Here is an 18,446-nt window from a genome sequence, read left to right on the forward strand (position 1 = left end):
GGTGTCATGACTTATATTGTCAAAAAATCATCCATATACCGTTCCCGCTAAAACACCCAAATCTGCCTTAACTCCGGACAAAAGGGGATTTCCAAATGATCTGCTTTATAGCACATGTTCTGTCTCTAGGCTTTGGCAACCAATAGTCTACCATGGCATCTTTCTATTGGCAACATAGTTGTATCTTCGTCTAAGATGGCCACCAAATGCCGTATCTTTTAACACTACAATGACGTTACATTCCTTAATTTCCGGAGCTCACAGACCGGAAGAAGATACTCTACTTGACAGGAAGCGAACCCTGTGCCTGAAGCTATGATTTGCCAGTTGGTTTATTACCGGAAAAGCAAAAGCTCTGTCAAAGCTTTTAAATATCGCAAGCAACTATTTAAAAAACCGTAATTGACGGCGAGTACCTGAAGAGTTCATTGATTACTAAGCTTCCTAAGGGATATTGTTACATAAAAAAAAACACGTCATGTCGATATTTCATTGGTTTGGGCGATTGTCACTCACACTGCTAAGAGCGGGATATTTTTTTCAAATTACCCCATTATCCAATCGGGGTCTTCTTTGTCTCTACCTACCCAATACCTGCGGAGCGCGGGCGGTTCAACACGCCTCCATTTTTAACCATTCAGAGCAGCCTTTTGTATTTAGGCCTTGTGCTTTATATTCAATCGACGTTGGTCGCCTCCCCCTCAGATCCGGCGGCGCTCACGACACGCACAGCGAGGCTGCTGTGAGCAGGAAGTACCGAACCCCCCCCTCTTGCAGCCATCATGTCCGGCGGGCGCTATGGTGGTGGCTATGACTCGGGTTCGTCTTCCCGCAGGCCTCGGGACGAAGGAACTAAGGTATACGTGGGAAACCTTGGTGCCGGGGCGGACAAAGGCGAAGTGGCCCGAGCCTTCAGCTACTACGGCCCTCTGACAAGCGTGTGGATCGCCCGGAACCCACCAGGGTTCGCCTTCGTAGAGTTCGAAGACCCACGAGATGCCGAGGACGCCGTGCACGGACTGGACGGCAAAAAGGTGATCTGCGGCTCCAGAGTGCGGGTGGAGCTGTCGGCCGGCAGACCCCGGCGCTCCTCGATGGGCCGCGCCCCTGGCAGGGGCGGCTTTAACCCCTCAGACCGCTGCTACGACTGTGGGGAGCGAGGCCATTATGCATATGATTGTGATCGTCTGGGCGGGCGCCGCAGGAGCCGCTCCCGTTCCGGAGGCAGACGGCGCTCACGATCCCGGAGCAGGAGCCGCGGAAGGCGCGGCAGCCCATCTCCCCGCAGGAGAACGCGGAGCCCGTCGCCTCGCAGGCCCCGCTCCTCTGCTCGGAGGTCCAGATCTCGCTCGAGATCACCGACCCGCCGATCGACATCACGCTCTCGGTCGGCATCCAGGGGAGGAGCCGAGGCTGCCTCTAAAAGTCGCTCAGTCTCCAGGTCTGTGTCTCCTAGGAAGTGACCGCCATCGGGGAGGCACACGAGGAAGAGGCAAGAGACATTGTGTGCATCATCCGGGTCAAAGGGTACAATTCACATCAACGCCCGAACACCAACAACTGACCCTCCAACCAAACCCAAGGGTTCTTCTAAGAGCCGCCACCTCCTCAAATCAGAGCTGCCCATACTGCGCGTTATATTCCAAGCTGTGTTTTCCATATGTTTTCAGCTCCCCGAAATTATACTGTCCTAGAACTGCCCGCCTCCTGGAAATGTGTTACAACGTGATGTGGTCAGATACTAGCAGCTCTGACAATAAATCAGTGACATTTAATTATTGAAACTTTACGTTTTCACTTCATGCTTTGACCCGTGTTCCAATTCCCAAGTTTTCTAAAATAGCCTACCTTTATAGGCGCCACTGGTTGCCCAACGGATTTTTTTTTCTACAATTGCAAAAATAAAACGTATTTTTTTTCTGAAAGTTGTCTCGTTAATTCTGTGTCCAGAGGACGATGGAACAGACTTGGTTATTGTCACTGTGAGCTTAATGTAATTCTTGCTTTTGGTGTTGGTATGCGTTTCAGTAATTTAAATTACGTTTTCCTCCACGTTCACTCCGTCAAGTGGGTTTGTTGGACGATGAAATGTTTATAGCATGCCTTTAAATACGTCGTTTTGCTAAATGGTGTGTATTGTATTCGGCTGTTTGGCAGCTTAAAGGTGTGATGTGCGAGGCAGCAACAACGCAACACACCCCTAATCCTAGATGGCCGCAAATCTGTTAAGCGATATTACCAAGTGTCTAGTTGTTGTTGCACTAGCACCTGTGATGAGTCGTTGTCAATAATTGGTCATATGGCCCGGCTATCAAGGATGCAAGAGTTCAGTTTTTATTTCTTTTTTATCATCTTCGCGCACAGTGGGGCGTTGTAAGGCCCGTCCGATATCCATTTTTGAACTCCCGTGCGTTGTAAAGTACAATTTGGGGGTTTCAGTAATGTTCGTGGATCCTGTCTAACTAGTTTGCATTGTTGTCATATATCTGTATGTAATCCTAATGTACATGGTGCATGGGGAGCTGGCACCTACCACTTGGCTTAGGCGGTGAAAGTACACGGCCTCTTAAAACTCCCGAAGAGCAGCATTCGTCTTGGATCATTCGTGCATACTCCGATCGGTGGAGCACAGAACACTCCTGCTCAGCTTGTGTGCGCGAGAGGAGTGTCCCGACCAGATTCCAACGCGCTTACCTGTCGACTAGGTGTTTATTTTTGGTAATACGTTAGTTGAAATATATATTACTGATGGCATTAATCTTGTAATGTAACCTCTTCACTCTAGTAATTCGTCAGAACCAACACATCTATGTGAAGCTGTTCTGTTTGATACAGAATCTTTTAATTAATCTCGTTGCAAGAGTAAGATATTGTCACACATTGTTAACGCGTTCCCTCACACTTATCTATATCCCTTTATTCTTTACTCTCGGTAAACTTAAATTTCGGAGGGGAAACGTGTGTTGCTCAGGCTAATTTGCCTTTGGGTTCCAGAGTAGCATGCTACTTGCCAAAAAGTGCTTTGACGCCTCGTCATGGGTAGGAAGTGCTATAAAATTACAAGCTCTTTTTGAATTAACCCTTGCATGATTCCTTGCTCTTCCATGGGCTGCCCCCCCCCCCACACACACACACACACACCTCTGACCTGTGCCCTTCCTGCCTTTGTTGCTCTCTCCCACAGAACATTGCTTCGCCCCTCCCCCAAAATCATGGCCCTCCAGTCCTTGCATGCACCTCTGCTTTGCTTTACTCACTGCCACTAAGTTAGCTCTTTTATTTACCCCCGTTCCTAATTCTATCACGCTTTGCTCATCCTCCCCAACAGCTTATTGTTTGATCTCATGCACTCCTTGCATGGTGTCTCCATGCTACTACCCCCTCCCTCCATTCTGGTTGTTGTGATTGGTTTTGCTAATGCATTGTCAAAGCCAATACATCTTGCCTGTCCAAGAGCTATTGGCTTTAAAAATATATTTGTTGCTGGCTCTGTCCAGCCAGCCCTCGCCTGCGTTACATCCTTAAGTCTCCCCCAAATATTGACTTGGAAGGCGGGAAGGGGTTGTTGCTGCGTTTGGGTCAGTGGCTGTTGAGATCAGTGATGCTGTTCCAGTGTGCTGATCTGGGGGTGCTGTATTTGACAAGGACCTAGTCTGTCCAGGAGACTGGTGTGCCTTTGTCAATTTGGATGTTGTAGATGGTGACATTAGGGCAGAGGTCTATTTTTTTTTTTTTTTACATGTTTGGCCCCCCACCACTGACAGAAATCCCTGGAATCTGGTACACTACATAAACGGCCACCATTCACATATTCCAGGCCATATCTAGCATATAAGGTTAAACACAGTAAGAGTGTTTAATAAAGTGCAGGTTTGTGAGTGGGTTTCGTTAAAATGAGAGGCTTATTACATAGTTCAAATCACAATTTTCTCAGATAAAATGTGCGCTAATTGTATTTACTAGGGTTTTACTTATGCAGTTGCGTCAAGATGGGACAGTGTTATCTGGTGCAGCTCGTTCACCTCCTAATTAATTACCCTAAAGCCAGGCACATACCTACAAACCTTCATAAACATTGTGAAAGGAAGTGAGCAACTCACTCCCAGACTTGTTGCACCTTTCCAAATTGTTCAGCGTTACCAATACAACTGAAGGCTTTGTCTTGATAAAACGTGGGTAACTATCAAAGGAGGTGGCCATAGCAAGGAAGGAAAGCCTAGGGTGGTGACATCCTCTCCTGTGATGTCATGTGACAACAATGCACATTGCTTATGCTCATTAGTCCCCCCACTTGTTGTTTAGGACTTGTGCTCTGACTGGGGGTTTGAATTTCCATCACTTCGTGGCCAATGGAACAGAGGTTAATTTGCGCCGCGTTGAGGTGCTGAGCCCCTACGTGCAGGTGCTCCACTGCCTCGGGTGTCTCTTTTCGGTGAAGCCTTAGGATAGTGGATGACAATGCTGGCCCCTAGCCCTATAGAAAATCTTGAAGCCAGACACCACAAAGCAGAGATGGATGGCTTTTTCAAAAGGTGAAGTAGTGAGACTGTGTACAGTGCACTAAGACACCTGCAGCTGAGTGTCCGTCTCAATTAAATTCATTGGCAAAACACAATCAGGTCACTGCCTGCAGTAAGTGAGTGCTGGTTGTACAGTGTGTGACACATTACGACAGTTACTCTAAAATGACAGTTTCTCGATGCTCAAATAGGTTTAATTTATGAATATTTAAATGTTTCTCATCTTCATTACTTGATTTTATTCATGAGAAAATGTCACTCATTGGCCTTAGAATGTAACTCATAATTACACTAAAATTCTGGAAATTTCACTCATAGCACTCTGAAACCTTAGCAGCTATGCGTAATTTAAGAGAAACATTGCCTCCTTTATTCGAAAAGCTAACTATCCTGGGAGGGTTAATTCCGAGAGTCTCCTCTGCTGTTAAACCAAAAGCGAACAAGCAGTCTGTTCTTTCACTTTTGGTTTCATTGCAGAGGAGGCCCCCTGCCTCCCACTACAGCTGAAAGCATTTCAGCTCTGAGACGCAGAATTAGCTTTCTTTCCAAAGACTAAAGGGCATGGCATGCCCCATTAATTGGGAAACAATGAAATGCGAGATCTTAAATTGGAGTGCGTGCCCCCCACCCGCACCCCACAGATTGATTAACTCTGCAGTAGGGTCATGGAGGTGTGGCAGGCTGGGTAGGTTCATTTAATCAGCGGATGGGGCCAGGGCTTCCAATCTTTTTGATGAGTGCTTTTGAGTTGGTTGTCGTGGAAGGTCTATGAAGTAATTGCTAGCATGTAGTTGGAAATGCAAATGTTTTCCATACTTTGCAGAAACTTTCATCACATGTTTATAAGTGTAGAACTTGTTTTCTAATTGCTTCATAGCTTCCTATAATTTTTAGTAAGGGCGGTCACTGCCATTGACGTTCCTGAACAGATTAATGGGTGCCTAGCCATTCTCCTTACCAGTCTATCTAGCTGATGGTGGGTACTGCTATTTTACTCACGTTTCTGAACCAGTACTCGCTCTCAATTTTATACAGTCAGATCCCTAGTGAACAATACCATGTTTACCTACGGAAAGTGCCATTTAATGTTTATTTGCCCAATTCTCAGCCTACACAAGATAATCACTCACGTATGAGGTAATTGTGCCACTTTTGGCCACAGGCCCGGTGTCAACAGCACATCATTGTTTCCGAGTATTGCTGTGTCTTTAGTGAAACAAACCCATCATTATGCATGCATGATTCCTTAATCATTCTTTAGCTCACTTCACCACCTCAGTTCAAACCCAGCTATATGCAAATCAGTCTTGACCCTGTGTCTCCGGGGGAACAGTCCAGCCTGAACTGCTAAGCTAGGTCTTCCCTGAACCAGAAACCAGCACCCTGGGAACAGTTTCTGGGTAACATTCTTAATCAGTCAGGCAAGCTTGACTCCTGGGGCAAAATGAGCAAGGGACCCATGTCTGGACATACCATGCCAACTTGGGGCAAACAAAGCAAACCTAAGGAGATGATGGACGGAGCGCTGAGACTTTTCAGACACTCCCCCCCCCCCCCCCCCCCCCCCCCCCAAGTCACATATCTGGGTTGAATCATCATTCTTTAGCTCACTTCACCACCTCAGTTCAGACCCAGCTATATGCTAATAGGGCTTGACCCTGTGCAACTGGATTCAAGCTAGCCTGGCTGGTGAAGGTTGTTACCAAGAAACCGGGCCCAGGATGCTTGTATCCGATTCATTGAAGACCTGGCTTGGCAGTTAGGGCTGGACTTTTCTCATGCGGCACAGGGTCAAGACTGATATACATATAGTTGGGTCTGAAGTGAGGTGGCTAAGTGACTTAAAGAATGGTGATTTATTCAACCCAGATCTGTGAGGGGTGAGTGTCTGAAAAGTTTCAGCGCTCTGTCCATCCTCCTTGTTTGCTCGGGATTTGTATTGTGCCCATTCTGTATGACGTGTAAAAGAAAACTACATGTGCCATCACACAAACTTGGTCAGGGATAAAAAGTTATCCGCAGAAATGCTACAAATGACATGAAAGTATTAGGCAGTAACTTCCCATAAGGGCTGGAGTATCCTCTTTTGATAACGCATAGGTCTCAAATGCCAGGACTTGCGTGGTGACTCAGCGATGCTTGCTGTGCTCTTGTGTCGCACTGTAGGTAGGGTCCGAGGCTCTGAGTAGTTTTGGGCTACTGCAAATATTGTCTACAGTTTGAGTTGTCATTGCATTGTTTGTTTGAAGCACCCATTTGGGGCTTCGGACAATGGCGCTCTGCTGCTAGCGTCAACGTAGGTGGCAGGGGCTCCTCTCAAGACTTGGCCTGGGGCTCAGGGGAGAGTGCACTGGTTGGTGCCGCTAGTCTATGGTCATCCATGGAGGCTGCAGAGGAATCTGTCAGATCTTGCAACGCTGGTCTTGTGAAGACCATGCAACACTGCTAGAATCGGGCAGCACGTGTGTGTGGCCCCCACAACATGGCCAGGTCAGGTGATCATGTCCATGAGATCTGTGGGCTCCTGGACCACCCACATGAGGGCAGAGTCCCAACAAGGCGATTCTCCGGCGATCATATTTTGCCAGACAGTGGCTGCAGCCCCTAGTATCCATGTAACATAGCCTCCTCTTGACGTCTAGTAGCCTGTGTGGTGCTAAAAGATTGTTTGTAGGCAAGACCACTTGACTTTGGCAGCAGTGCCAAGAAAAATAATACTTAGTTGGTGCAAGAGTGTTTGCTGTGGGGCCAATCACTCTGTGTGGTCACAGTAGGCAGGCACACCTTATGAAAAATACAAAGAGACAAAGTGCTGCACCTGGTTCCACATGGGGCAATGTTTATTTATAAACAACAAAACGGTTTTGACAAGCTGCCTCACACCGGCAAGACGTTCAGCTCAATTTGTTTATTCATGTGATCTGCCTGCATGGCTTTTGGGCCGACGAGGTAAGAGTAAATTACACGCCTGGGCTGAGACCACCCAGTTTAGAACATCATGTTAAATGTTATGACCACCATGGCAGAAACCACCAGTAACTGTCACTGCCTGTAGACGAGTTTGGTAGCGGCAGGGCTCCACTGTTGATTCTGTGCAAACGAGCACAGTAGGGGTGATCTATGGACGGGCAGAGTTCATGTTTAGAATGTAAATCTACATTTAGCACGCACATACCTGATAGCACGATTACTGATAGCAAACTCTTCACTCCCTCGTGGTGCACCCCTGGTGGCCACTATAAATGTGAATATTTTTTAGTGTGGTGATGCATACACCAGCATTAAATATGCCAGTTCAGAGTACTTCAAACTGTTGGGCGTGCCCATCTGGGAGGGGCCATGGCAGCATTCGAAAAGAGGGGGGTGTTGGTAAATGGCTCTTGAAGTACTTGCAAACGAGGAAAGCCTGGAAACGTGATTTTATTAATTTGACGCATTTCCATGCAATCTTCCTTTACATGCTGGAGGGCTTTAACACATAGTATGAACTTTGATCCTTGATGCCCTGAGGCAATCAATTTTACTCCCAAACCTCAGTTGCCCTAATGCAATCAAGGCAGATATCGGTTTGTGACCCGAAAGGAGCAACTAGAATTATGCAGCAGGAAAGGACCAAAGTTATGCAGCAGGTTTAAATTATGTTGCAAGAAAATGTAAATAATACAACTTAATGTGCATACTTTGTGATAGTATTTCATTATGCTTACCCTTGGATACATGTAAATCCTGTCGGGGCAAATATATCACTTCATTCGTACTAGTTTACCACAAACACACCAATGAGCAACTGAAAGGTGACTAATCCACTTTTGTGAAGGCTGTCCACTGTGTGGCAACATGTCGCTACATTTTTAATACCATTTAATCCGTTTATGCTAAAACCCCTTTTTGTGTTAAAATTAGCAGATTATGCAGCAGATGACTGAATATGTGGCAAATCCATAATTATGTGGAAATCCCACCGAATTGCATAATTTCAGTGGTCCTGCCAGAAAATCACAAAACTGAATCCTAGTTGGTGCTGTGGGGAATAGTGGCATGTGTATATATTGTGCTACAAACTCCGATCCTGTTACAGAAAACACTTAATATGTAAGTCATAATTTTTATCTAAATATTTCAGTAATTGGAGTACACCTAGAAATCTTTTGATGAGTGTTCATTAAAAAGAAGCACTCGAGCTCACTGGTGACACCCGTGCATTGCTTCTCAATAATAAAAAAACCTTTGTGGGGCTGCAAGTGGCTCCATTAGTTCAAGCCTTTACTGGCTGCCGATGTTCAACATCCAGCCCGGCAAATCGCCATATCCATGTACCTAAAAACAAAAAATCCGACCCTGTGTAATGTAACTGGTGTTCATGTAGATGAGTGCTCCAATGTCACTGGGCTGAGTTTGCCTGGAATAGAACTCTCAAAAAACAACCGATACAGGGCCTGTTTCAAGACTTAAGTGATTGTCAGGCATTGGTGGGAGACAGGTGATGTCCTTCTACTCAGGGCTGCTGCTATCTATCAGTAGTGTAACCGATGTAGTTGCATTGGCGCCAGGTGTGCAAGATAAACCTAACGCACCATTATGGGGAGCAGAATTGGTTGGACTTCTGTTTTTGTTTAATTTGCTCTTTGTAGTTTTCAGATTTATTGTGGATTATGTGCTACTGAAAAACGTATCCATGAAATGATCTCATAAGCCGAGACCCCCTGCACTCACCCCAGGTTCTCCACTCTTTGCCAAAGAGATTTTAAGGGGGGATGGTGCCCAAGTTTAAAATTGTTTTTTGGGGCTCTGAGAAAAAACTCAGCGGGAAGAGTTTAAGTCCCTGTGCTTATGTCTGTAGCTACTGCTAGGCAACCACTTCTTAGTCCATGGGTTTGGGCTGGGCACAAACTTCTGGTAACCTTTACTTACTGCAATTGACAACTTAGGCCATAAAGTGAACCCACCACTCCCGAGGGAAATATGAAGTACACGTGACTGTCTGCTGGAACTCCCAACTAGTCCATCATTCCAATGTCCAAGTAGATTCATAGTTTAATGTACTTGTTTTTAGATTAGATTGGAATAGGATGGAGCGGAAAGGGAACTGTTTACTCTGGCCTCAGAGTAAACTGCTCCAGCGTTTGCTGCGCCTGATCTGGGATAAGCAAAGGGTGCTTCAGTGGATGCCTTACTAGCACAGGCCACCAAAAGAATTGGATTTATGTACCCTAAGATGAGGGAGCCACAGCTGGCTGCTTTGTAGGCGCAATCACTAATTTGGGTTGCATTAAAAGAGCCCTGCATTTATTGGCTGGAGTAATCCTTTAATGTGTCTCTCCCAGTCCTTTAAGTAGCATTGACAAGCAGATATTTTATTTACTGTTTACTGGCTGGTCTCGTGGATGCAACTTTTTGAGGAGAGGACCTCGTGCTCCTCTGGGCTGAAGAGGAGGACCATGTCCCTAGAGATTTTAGCTGGTTTCTTTATTTATCAGACCTGCTCATTTCCCAGGGAGCGTTGAAGAGTACCCCTACCAGGAAGGCTTTTCTTGTTTCAAATATCGTTTTTTAGGCACTGCAAGCTGACAGTACTATCAGATTGTTATTTGGCCTTGCTCCATAATTGCCATTGCCCAAGGGGTTTGGGCAACGTGACATTTCTACAGTGCTTTCATCATGGGCTGCAACCTGGACTTACTGGTTTGTCAGTCTAATGACAAGCATTAATGTCTTTAAGTCCTAAAGTGGTGGTGGCTCAATCTTCATTTCACCCTACTGTGCATCTTTGCTTCCACTCTGGCTAGACATTCTTACAACAAACCACCATCACCAGTCTGCAAGAGCACAGACTGGGCTTAGAAGAGAGCACTCATTCTCACATTTATTTCCTAAAGTCTCCTTGAATTGAAATGTAGGAGTGTATATAGTTGCAATATTCACACATTTAAAATAATTATGGAGTGCATGCTAGTCTCCAGATGACCAACACGTTTCCCTTCCCAAGTAGTGTAATGAATGTGTGTAGTTCTTATTGCAGGGAATGGCATTTTTTTGCAGGTTACCAAAGTTGATCTAGTTTGCTGCAATGCAAGTATTTCCTTTGGTGGTGTTTTTTTGTACGTGTCCCTGCTCGGAGCAACTGCCCACGTTTTTAGGTCGAGCTGGAATAAGCATGCGTCCAAGCTCGACAACTAATGTTACTGACTTCTGGGAATGTGAGACACGAGTCGGCCACGCGCTTTTTCTACCTCTGATTTGTCCTTGTGAGCGCGCTTTGGCTGCTTGCTGTGTGGGTGCGCTTTTGCTTTCGGTTAGGCCACAATTCCCTTGCAATGCGCGCTTCATCGTGATCCTCCCGGGCCATGGTCGGCCAGGGCAACAGCACGTACGGGGACCCTCCCCACCCCAGCCCCCTTTTAAACTTACTGGGCCAATCTCTGGGGACTTCGCTCTCAGCACGCGGCAGGGGCAGGCACCGGGCATGTGCCTCGTGCCCCCTCTGCAGAGTTCACGCTGCGACTCTTGCCAGCTCCTTTCCCGGGGCTCCCTCTTGGTCAAGGGAGCCCCGCAACAGTTGCGCAGACTCCTGCTGGCGGCCCCGGGGCTCTCCACTGCTCACAGGAGCCACGAGACACATTCACTCCGCCTGCCTCCTTTTCCGGTCCGGCCCCGCCCCAGTCACAGGCGACCTTGCCTGACTTCCGGGGCGGCCGCGGCGGGATTCCGGGAGCATTTTCTACCACACAAACTTTGTTTTGTAATTTCTTCGTGCATTTTGCTGTGCTTCTCTAGTTTTGTTTGCATTTGTTCGTTTTTCTCTTTTTTTCTTCTCACTCTCCATTTCTCTGTGTTATTCTTTATTTGCTCCCATTTCTTTGCCTCTCTTTTTACTTTCCTTCTCTTTCTTCTACTTTTATTTTTTCTGTATACATCTCCCCTATATTCGGTTTCTTTCTTTTTGCTAATGTTTTACTTATTGCTTTGTTAATTTCTCTCCTTTCTATGCCATCGGTCATTTCTTGTTTCATGCCTGCTGTTAGGAAGGGGAGGGGGGCATACACACACTCTCTCTCTCCATGTCTGCTCTCAGGGACTGATTTTACTCCTCTCTTCTTTCTATGCTCTCTTTAGTTTCGTTCTCCTTGTTTCAGTCTGTTGTATCTTCTCCCTAATCCTGCTCCAGTTTCCCCCTCTCTCCATTTCGTCCTCCCAGTCTCACACCTGCTCTCATTATTGGTAATTTATCGTGTTCCAGTTTCTTTCCTTTTTTATTTCATGTGCAAATTGACTGCCCAGGGTTAGACTTCAGAAAATTAAAAGGCCAGCTACAGAGAGACATGGGATTTCCCGATGTTCAGTTATATTATTTAGCTTATTTTCTGTTACATTTTACATGATTCATATTTTCATAAAGTTCTAACCACTCAGACAATATATCAATTAATGAATTATCGAAATAGATTTAAATATCCAACCTTTCTTGCTTTATTTGTATACCTTTTTCTCACAACAGTTTCAAATGTCAAAAAAATGTACCTGAACATATGGCATTTTTTTTGCTTTTTGAATCCCTCTAAAAGTTCATGCTAAATCATTTCGTAACCACCGTGGACTTCTAGGTCTCACATTTGCAAGAGTTTAAGCTATTGGCATTGTAAATGACAAAGCCATGTATTTCTGACTTCAAAACCAACACATAAATAAATGGTTTGTCATTTACAATGCCAATAGCTCAAACTCTCACAACTGCGAGACCTATTGCATTACAACTGCGAGACCTATTGCATTGCAAATGCTGGTTTTGCTTTATCTGCTGTCTGCCCTAGATAAGAGATTCCCTAGTCCTCCAAACTCCTCTAGAGAAACCTAGTTCATTTTACATCTTCAACATTAACCATTTAACTCGGAGCCTTCCCTAGACCAACCATTACCAGGGAGAGCAAGCTTTAGGGTACTCCTATGTTTCACAAAGTGAATTGGAGCGCCAGCTGCACACTAAGTCCCTGGCTTACTCTTGTAACACAAGGGGATATGCACTGTATCGCCCTACTGCTGTTAAAATATGCTACCTATGCCATATCACTTATCTAGGAAGTCTTGCCATGGAGTCAGTGGGTTCATTCAGTAAGCTTGAAGTGCCATATCTGCTTTATTCCTGCCCTTTTACATTGGTATCATATCCCCAGCAACCCGTCACTCTGCAACCAAGTTCATTGCTATAGCTGTTTGCTGTGCAACAAAGGGAACACTTGAAGATCCTACAGTAGTTTGAATGATCTTCAACAAGCCTCTGAACATTGAAGTGTTGCTTTCTTACCTCTCTCCTTCTTGGGCAGCTCCCATCACAGCCCCACTTGTTGACGAGGCCTCGGTCACATCCGATATAATTGGTCCTCCAGCTATAGCTGGACTATTTAAGCAGGAAGCTGGTTCTGCGGATGGCTGCAAATCAACAGCAGAGCAAATCAATAAACTAAACATGATAACCGATTCCAAAAGAACGGTAAAAGCATTAAAAAAACTTTGAGGCTTGAAAACATTTACCGTTCAGTCAAAAAACACCTTTTTAATTTTTTTTATTCTTTATATATTTCTTATGAAGCACCATGTTAATTCCAAGAAGCATCTTGGTAGTAGAGATTCGACCTACAAATTCATCTACTGCTATGATTTGATAAAAAATGAAATTGACAAAACTTTGTGACCCAGGTAACTTGGGACTATGTCCCTGGCTTGTGGCAGCTTGCGGACCATTAAGTAAATGATTACATTTGGAGCTCAGAAGCCTCCGATAAATGTCGCAAATTGCTCCTTTAAACCTGATTCCCCCCCCCATGGATTTATGAATGGTGTGTATTCTGCATAATGTCTTGAAGCATAGTTGTGTTTGGCCGGCATCAATTTATGAGTATTTGTAAAGAGCACCATCACCTGCGACTGCATCAAGGTGCTGAGCAGGTTTGTAGCTTAACAGTTTGATATCATGCCACTAAGGCTATACAAACATCTCTTTTCTATACATTTCTTTGATTAAAATACATCATAATTCTTAAAACCTACATTAATCAAAAATCAATTTTTGCACCTATATACTTCTATAACCCTACTCTAATCATAAGGGCGAAATATTGTTAAAAACACACCTGTAATTGACCTAAAATATGACCATCTCATTGCCAAAATACAATTATTTGTGTGCGGAGTTCAATTGTAACAGGGCAGAGGCGAATCTCAAATTCTTTTTAAAAGACGTAGGCGAAGTATGAACATGGAGGTTAAAAGTCAGTGTTACCAATACGTGGCTCATGAAGGCTAATTATTTTTTATAGCTGCAAATAGGAATTTACTTGTGGTATGACACTATCATTATTTGTGAAATATACATTTCTTTTTTTGTGTAAAATACAGCTGTGCAGGGAAGCTCGGTCTTGTCGATCGAGTTCCGGCGGGAACTGCAACAAAGCAAACCGTTGGGCGCTGGATGGTGCCTGTTTGCACAGGGTGGTCACTCCTTGACCACAAGGGAGATTCTTCAGTCTTCCACGTCCATGGGAGAAGTGGCTGTGATGTGCATCTTGAACGTGAGCTGTTCCATGTAGCTGGTGTCCGTGTAGGTGGTGCAGCTGATGAATATGATGGTGACTTCACCGCTGGACGTGTGTTGATGGTCATGCTTGGTAACCGTGTAGCCAGCTGGGATGGCTGTAATTATGTCCGGTGCAGACATTGGATGTTTCAATGAGGCAAAGCAGGGCTGGAGTTTGGTCATGCAGTAGATTCTGTATCTCTGTGGTGTGTTTGGTGAGAGAGTGGCTGTTGAGAAGCATGCATAAGAGTGTGGCATGTTGTACTGGTGGTGTTTAGTCTGTGTGATCGAATGGCTAGTTTGCGTGAGTGCGATTGAGTTGGGTGCAGGGTGCTGCTGGTGTGGGAGTAGTGAATCTGGTGTGTAGAGGCGCATGGGAATGCTCCTTCCGTGTTGTATGGTTCGGTGTAGCAGCAGTGCTGTGAGTGGGGGCCAGGCTGAGGGCATCGAGGAGCATAGCAGGGAGAACCAAGCAACCAATCATAAATAGAAGACATGCGAAGATCATTTAAGGGATGGGTTTTAAGGCAGAAGGGAGGATTTTCCCCAGTGTTTATAGGCACAGTGTGGAAGTAGGATTAGGAAACTTCATGTACCTGCAGTGAAAGATGTTTTGTACTGTTACTCCAGTGTGAGACCCTGTTTGGGTGTGTGAAAGGGAGTACATTGATTAGACATTAAAACATTATTTTTCTTCTAACTTTCACATACAATAACATGTTTTGGAAAGAGTTTAGGCATGGGTCGGGAACTCTTTCTTAACTATTTTCGATTTTTTTTTTATTAGATTATTCCAGAAAGTGACCAAATCTGTAGTTTTTCCATCTGCACTAGCAAAAATGTAGTAAAACTAAACCCCACACGTAGCTAATTTCCTGCAGCTTGTTCAATTTGAAATACTGCGAATTTTTCCTCTGCTCTTCAGCAACATAGCAAGCCTAATCTTTGCAATCAATACAAAATACATCTGTAGAACGCTGAAAGCTACTATCCAATGACAGCATTGAGAAGTATATGCTTGGCGCAACTGTGTATTTTTCAGAGATGGATGAAGAAGGAATTTACAATTTTACATAAAATGTACCTTCATTTCAGCATTTTGAATAGATATACATAATTTCCATCTGAATTTTGAAATAAGTTTCTAGAGCATACAAATGCCTTTAAGGCGTCTTCACACGGACATACATCTGGTGGCTAAGCTTGGGGCAAAAGCTTAATACCGAAGGGAAAACAGCCAAGATTGTAGTTTCTTCCCGAAGTTAAGCAGGCTAGCCTGACGTTTAAGGTGCATAGGCATCTTGTTCCAAAGTTGACAGGTTAGGGGTGAATAAAAACGTCTACCACTTCCATGAGCACAATCGTGAGAAAACTGTATTCTGGCAAGATGAATTCTCCTAGTCTTAAGAACTGGTGGGGAAAATGGCCATCCCTTGTTAAATTGTAACCCTTTGACCCTCGAATCTCATTAGCCAGGTACTATTGGAGGCTCCATAAATGAGAAGACTCTTGGGGTTTTTAACCTTTGATTCTCAAGAGCAAGCAGTCAAGGCTTATTCTTGAAGGGAGGGGAGCGGTAGAATGCTCAGATACAGATAACACTAGCATTGCACATAGTAAATGTAATATACAGGCACTGCTATGACTTTCTTCGACATACAGGGTGTGTCAGAAATTATTAAATCTGAAATAAGGCAATGATGCTAATTCACAGTCTTTCCATCCTACTGATGGTCCATCAAATCCCTATAGTGAACAGCCTTTTTTCATACTGAAAAATGTCTTACCATTCACCACAGTCCCTAAGATCGGTGTAAGGTCACCAGCAAAAGTGGTTAATACCCATTTCTACATATCTTTTCTTATGACCCTCAGGAATGGACTTTCAATTCAATAAATGTAAATCGAAAGTTCCTGTTGCTCCAGCAGAAAAGGTGCAGAGCATTGTCAGCAGAAGCAATGTTGTAGCATCCTACAGGTATGATTTCACATACATGGTACCACAAAGAACAAGCACTGGCGTTGCCAATAGGTCTCGCAGTAGGAACGTTGGAGCTATTGGTTTTGTAAATGACAAAGCCCTTTATGTTTTTAAAATGAAAAGAAAAATAAAAGGCATTGTTATTAGCAATTGTAATAGCTCCAACTTTCCTACTGCGAGACCTATTGGCAACGCCAGTGCTTGTTCCTTCTTAAAGCGAGGTTGCGGCCTGCCACACCGTCCGCTGTGTCAAATTGTGCAGGCTGTCACTCCCTCCCCCCTCGAGTATACAGACCCCTCCCCATGGAGATTGGTTAGAAATACAATACTTTTAGCTGGAAAACAAAAGTGCGTTTCTCGGAAGTTTTAGGAAGCGAAATTGCCACAGCCCATTACAAAACTGTCACCTTTGTGAATTCTAAAGCTGAACAAGATGATGAAATAACTTGCTATAAAAAGTAACTTTAAAAACGTGGTTGAAAACAATTAGAATTAAAAAAAATAGAAGGGAAAAATTTATGTAAAAGAACATATTTCACAGGCAGGGCTGGCGCAGAGGCTGCGAGTGGGGCACGTCAGCCCGTGGAATCACCGTGGGGCACTTTAGTGCCCAGTGTCACGCGCCTGGCTGGGGCATGTTAGTGCACGCCGCCTCGGAGGCACTCGTCCGTGCGATCAGCACCAGTGCACAGAAGGGGGGTCAGATATGTTATTACATATAGTGTGGGTGGCTTGTGTTATCATATGGAGTCTGTTGGGATTTTGATGGGGCTTGGCGCGTGGAGTCGGAGTAAGACGTGATTACATGGCGTCTGGGTGAGGTCTGATGTTACACAGAGAGGGGGTCGGAGGTGTATTGTGACATCCGGGTGTGTTCTGCGTGGGACATCTTATGTGAATCTGGCTGTAAGTGCCAGTACGAAGGGCGAGGGTGGGTCCAGCTAGTGCTGTGGGACGAGTTACTACCTCGAGTCTGGGCGAGGTGTGTTATGTGGAGGCTGGGTGGGATGTGGCATTACGTGGAGTGTGATTGGGACGTGATGGTATGTGGAGTTTGGGAAGCCTTAGTACATGTGGTCTGAGTGAGATATGTTATTACTTTGAGAGTGGGTGGGGCGTGTGGAGTCTGCGTTGCATGTTCTGTTTATGTGCAACGGGGTGAAACCTGGTATTAGGCTGAGTGTGGGTGGGAGTGGGTGTAGGATGTGGTAACTGGTGTCTAGGTGGGATTCATTACTATATGGAGCCTGGGCGGGACGTGTAATAATGTGGCATCTGAGTGAGGTGTGCTATTATCCAGTCTGGTTTGGATGTCTTATGTGGACTCTAGGTGGGTTGTACAAATATGTGAAGTGTAGTTTAGATGTGGTATTAGGTTGAGGGTGACTGGGAGTGTGAGCAGGATGTGTAATTTGGGTGGGATGCGTTACTATTTGGCATCGAAGTGGGTGTGTTATTATGCAGTGTACGGTTTGGATCTGCTATCTGGAGTCTGGGTGGGTTGTGTTATGCGGCATTGGAGTGGGTGTGTTAGTATGCAGAGTCTGGCTTCGATGTGTTGTCTGGGTGGCAAATGATATGTGACATTGGAGTGGGTGTGTTATGCAGAGTCTAGTTTGGATGTGTTATGTGGCATCTCTGCAGAATTTCGAAGGGGGGAAACGGAGACGTCGGAGAGTGACTAAGAAAGAGGCAGAGGAAGTGAGACAGGATGGAGATTCGAAGGGGGGAAACGGAGACGTCGGAGAGTGACTAAGAAAGAGGCAGAGGAAGTGAGACAGGATGGAGAGAGGGTCAAGGCCGAGGAATAGGAAAGATAGGCACATGACGAAAGAGAAATTAGGGTAGACTGAAAGGAAAGAGGGGGGGGGAGAAGGTCACAAAAGAAAGACTGGCAGTGAAACAGAGGCGGAGGAAACTGAGGAGGCAGAGTGCGAACATAGAGTAGAAAGGCTTGTGGGAAAAGGCAGATTGCGATAAAGCAGAGACGTATAGACAGACGGACGGAGGTGCGGAAATGAAAGACTGGCAGTGAAACAGAGGCGGAGGAAACTGAGGAGGCAGAGTGCGAACATAGAGTAGAAAGGCTTGTGGGAAAAGGCAGATTGCGATAAAGCAGAGACGTATAGACAGACGGACGGAGGTGCGGAAATGAAAGACTGGCAGTGAAACAGAGGCGGAGGAAACTGAGGAGGCAGAGTGCGAACACAGAGTAGAAAGGCTTGTGGGAAAAGGCAGATTGTGATAAAGCAGAGACGTATAGACAGACGGACGGAGGTGCGGAAATGTTAACAATGGGATAAGACGGGTAGGAGATGAAAGGCAAGAACAAAAAAATGTGAACAAATGCGTGCGCCGGGAAACTGAGCCATGAATA

At 45.2% G+C, this 18,446-nt stretch overlaps 1 protein-coding gene and 1 pseudogene across 1 annotated transcript in view; one reads left to right on the forward strand and one right to left on the reverse strand.

Moving 5' to 3' along the window:
* HSF4 (heat shock transcription factor 4) overlaps positions 1-18,446 on the reverse strand; it is a 507,465-nt gene that overhangs the window by 163,597 nt on the left and 325,422 nt on the right. Inside the window, exon 8 of the mRNA XM_078670271.1 lies at positions 12,820-12,944. Coding sequence (XP_078526397.1) covers positions 12,820-12,944 — 125 coding nt within the window. The remainder of the gene's footprint in view (positions 1-12,819; positions 12,945-18,446) is intronic.
* LOC144799086 (serine/arginine-rich splicing factor 7 pseudogene) lies at positions 671-1,925 on the forward strand (annotated as a pseudogene).

Source organism: Lissotriton helveticus, chromosome 12 (assembly GCF_964261635.1).
Source record: "Lissotriton helveticus chromosome 12, aLisHel1.1, whole genome shotgun sequence".
Taxonomy (NCBI): domain Eukaryota; kingdom Metazoa; phylum Chordata; class Amphibia; order Caudata; family Salamandridae; genus Lissotriton; species Lissotriton helveticus.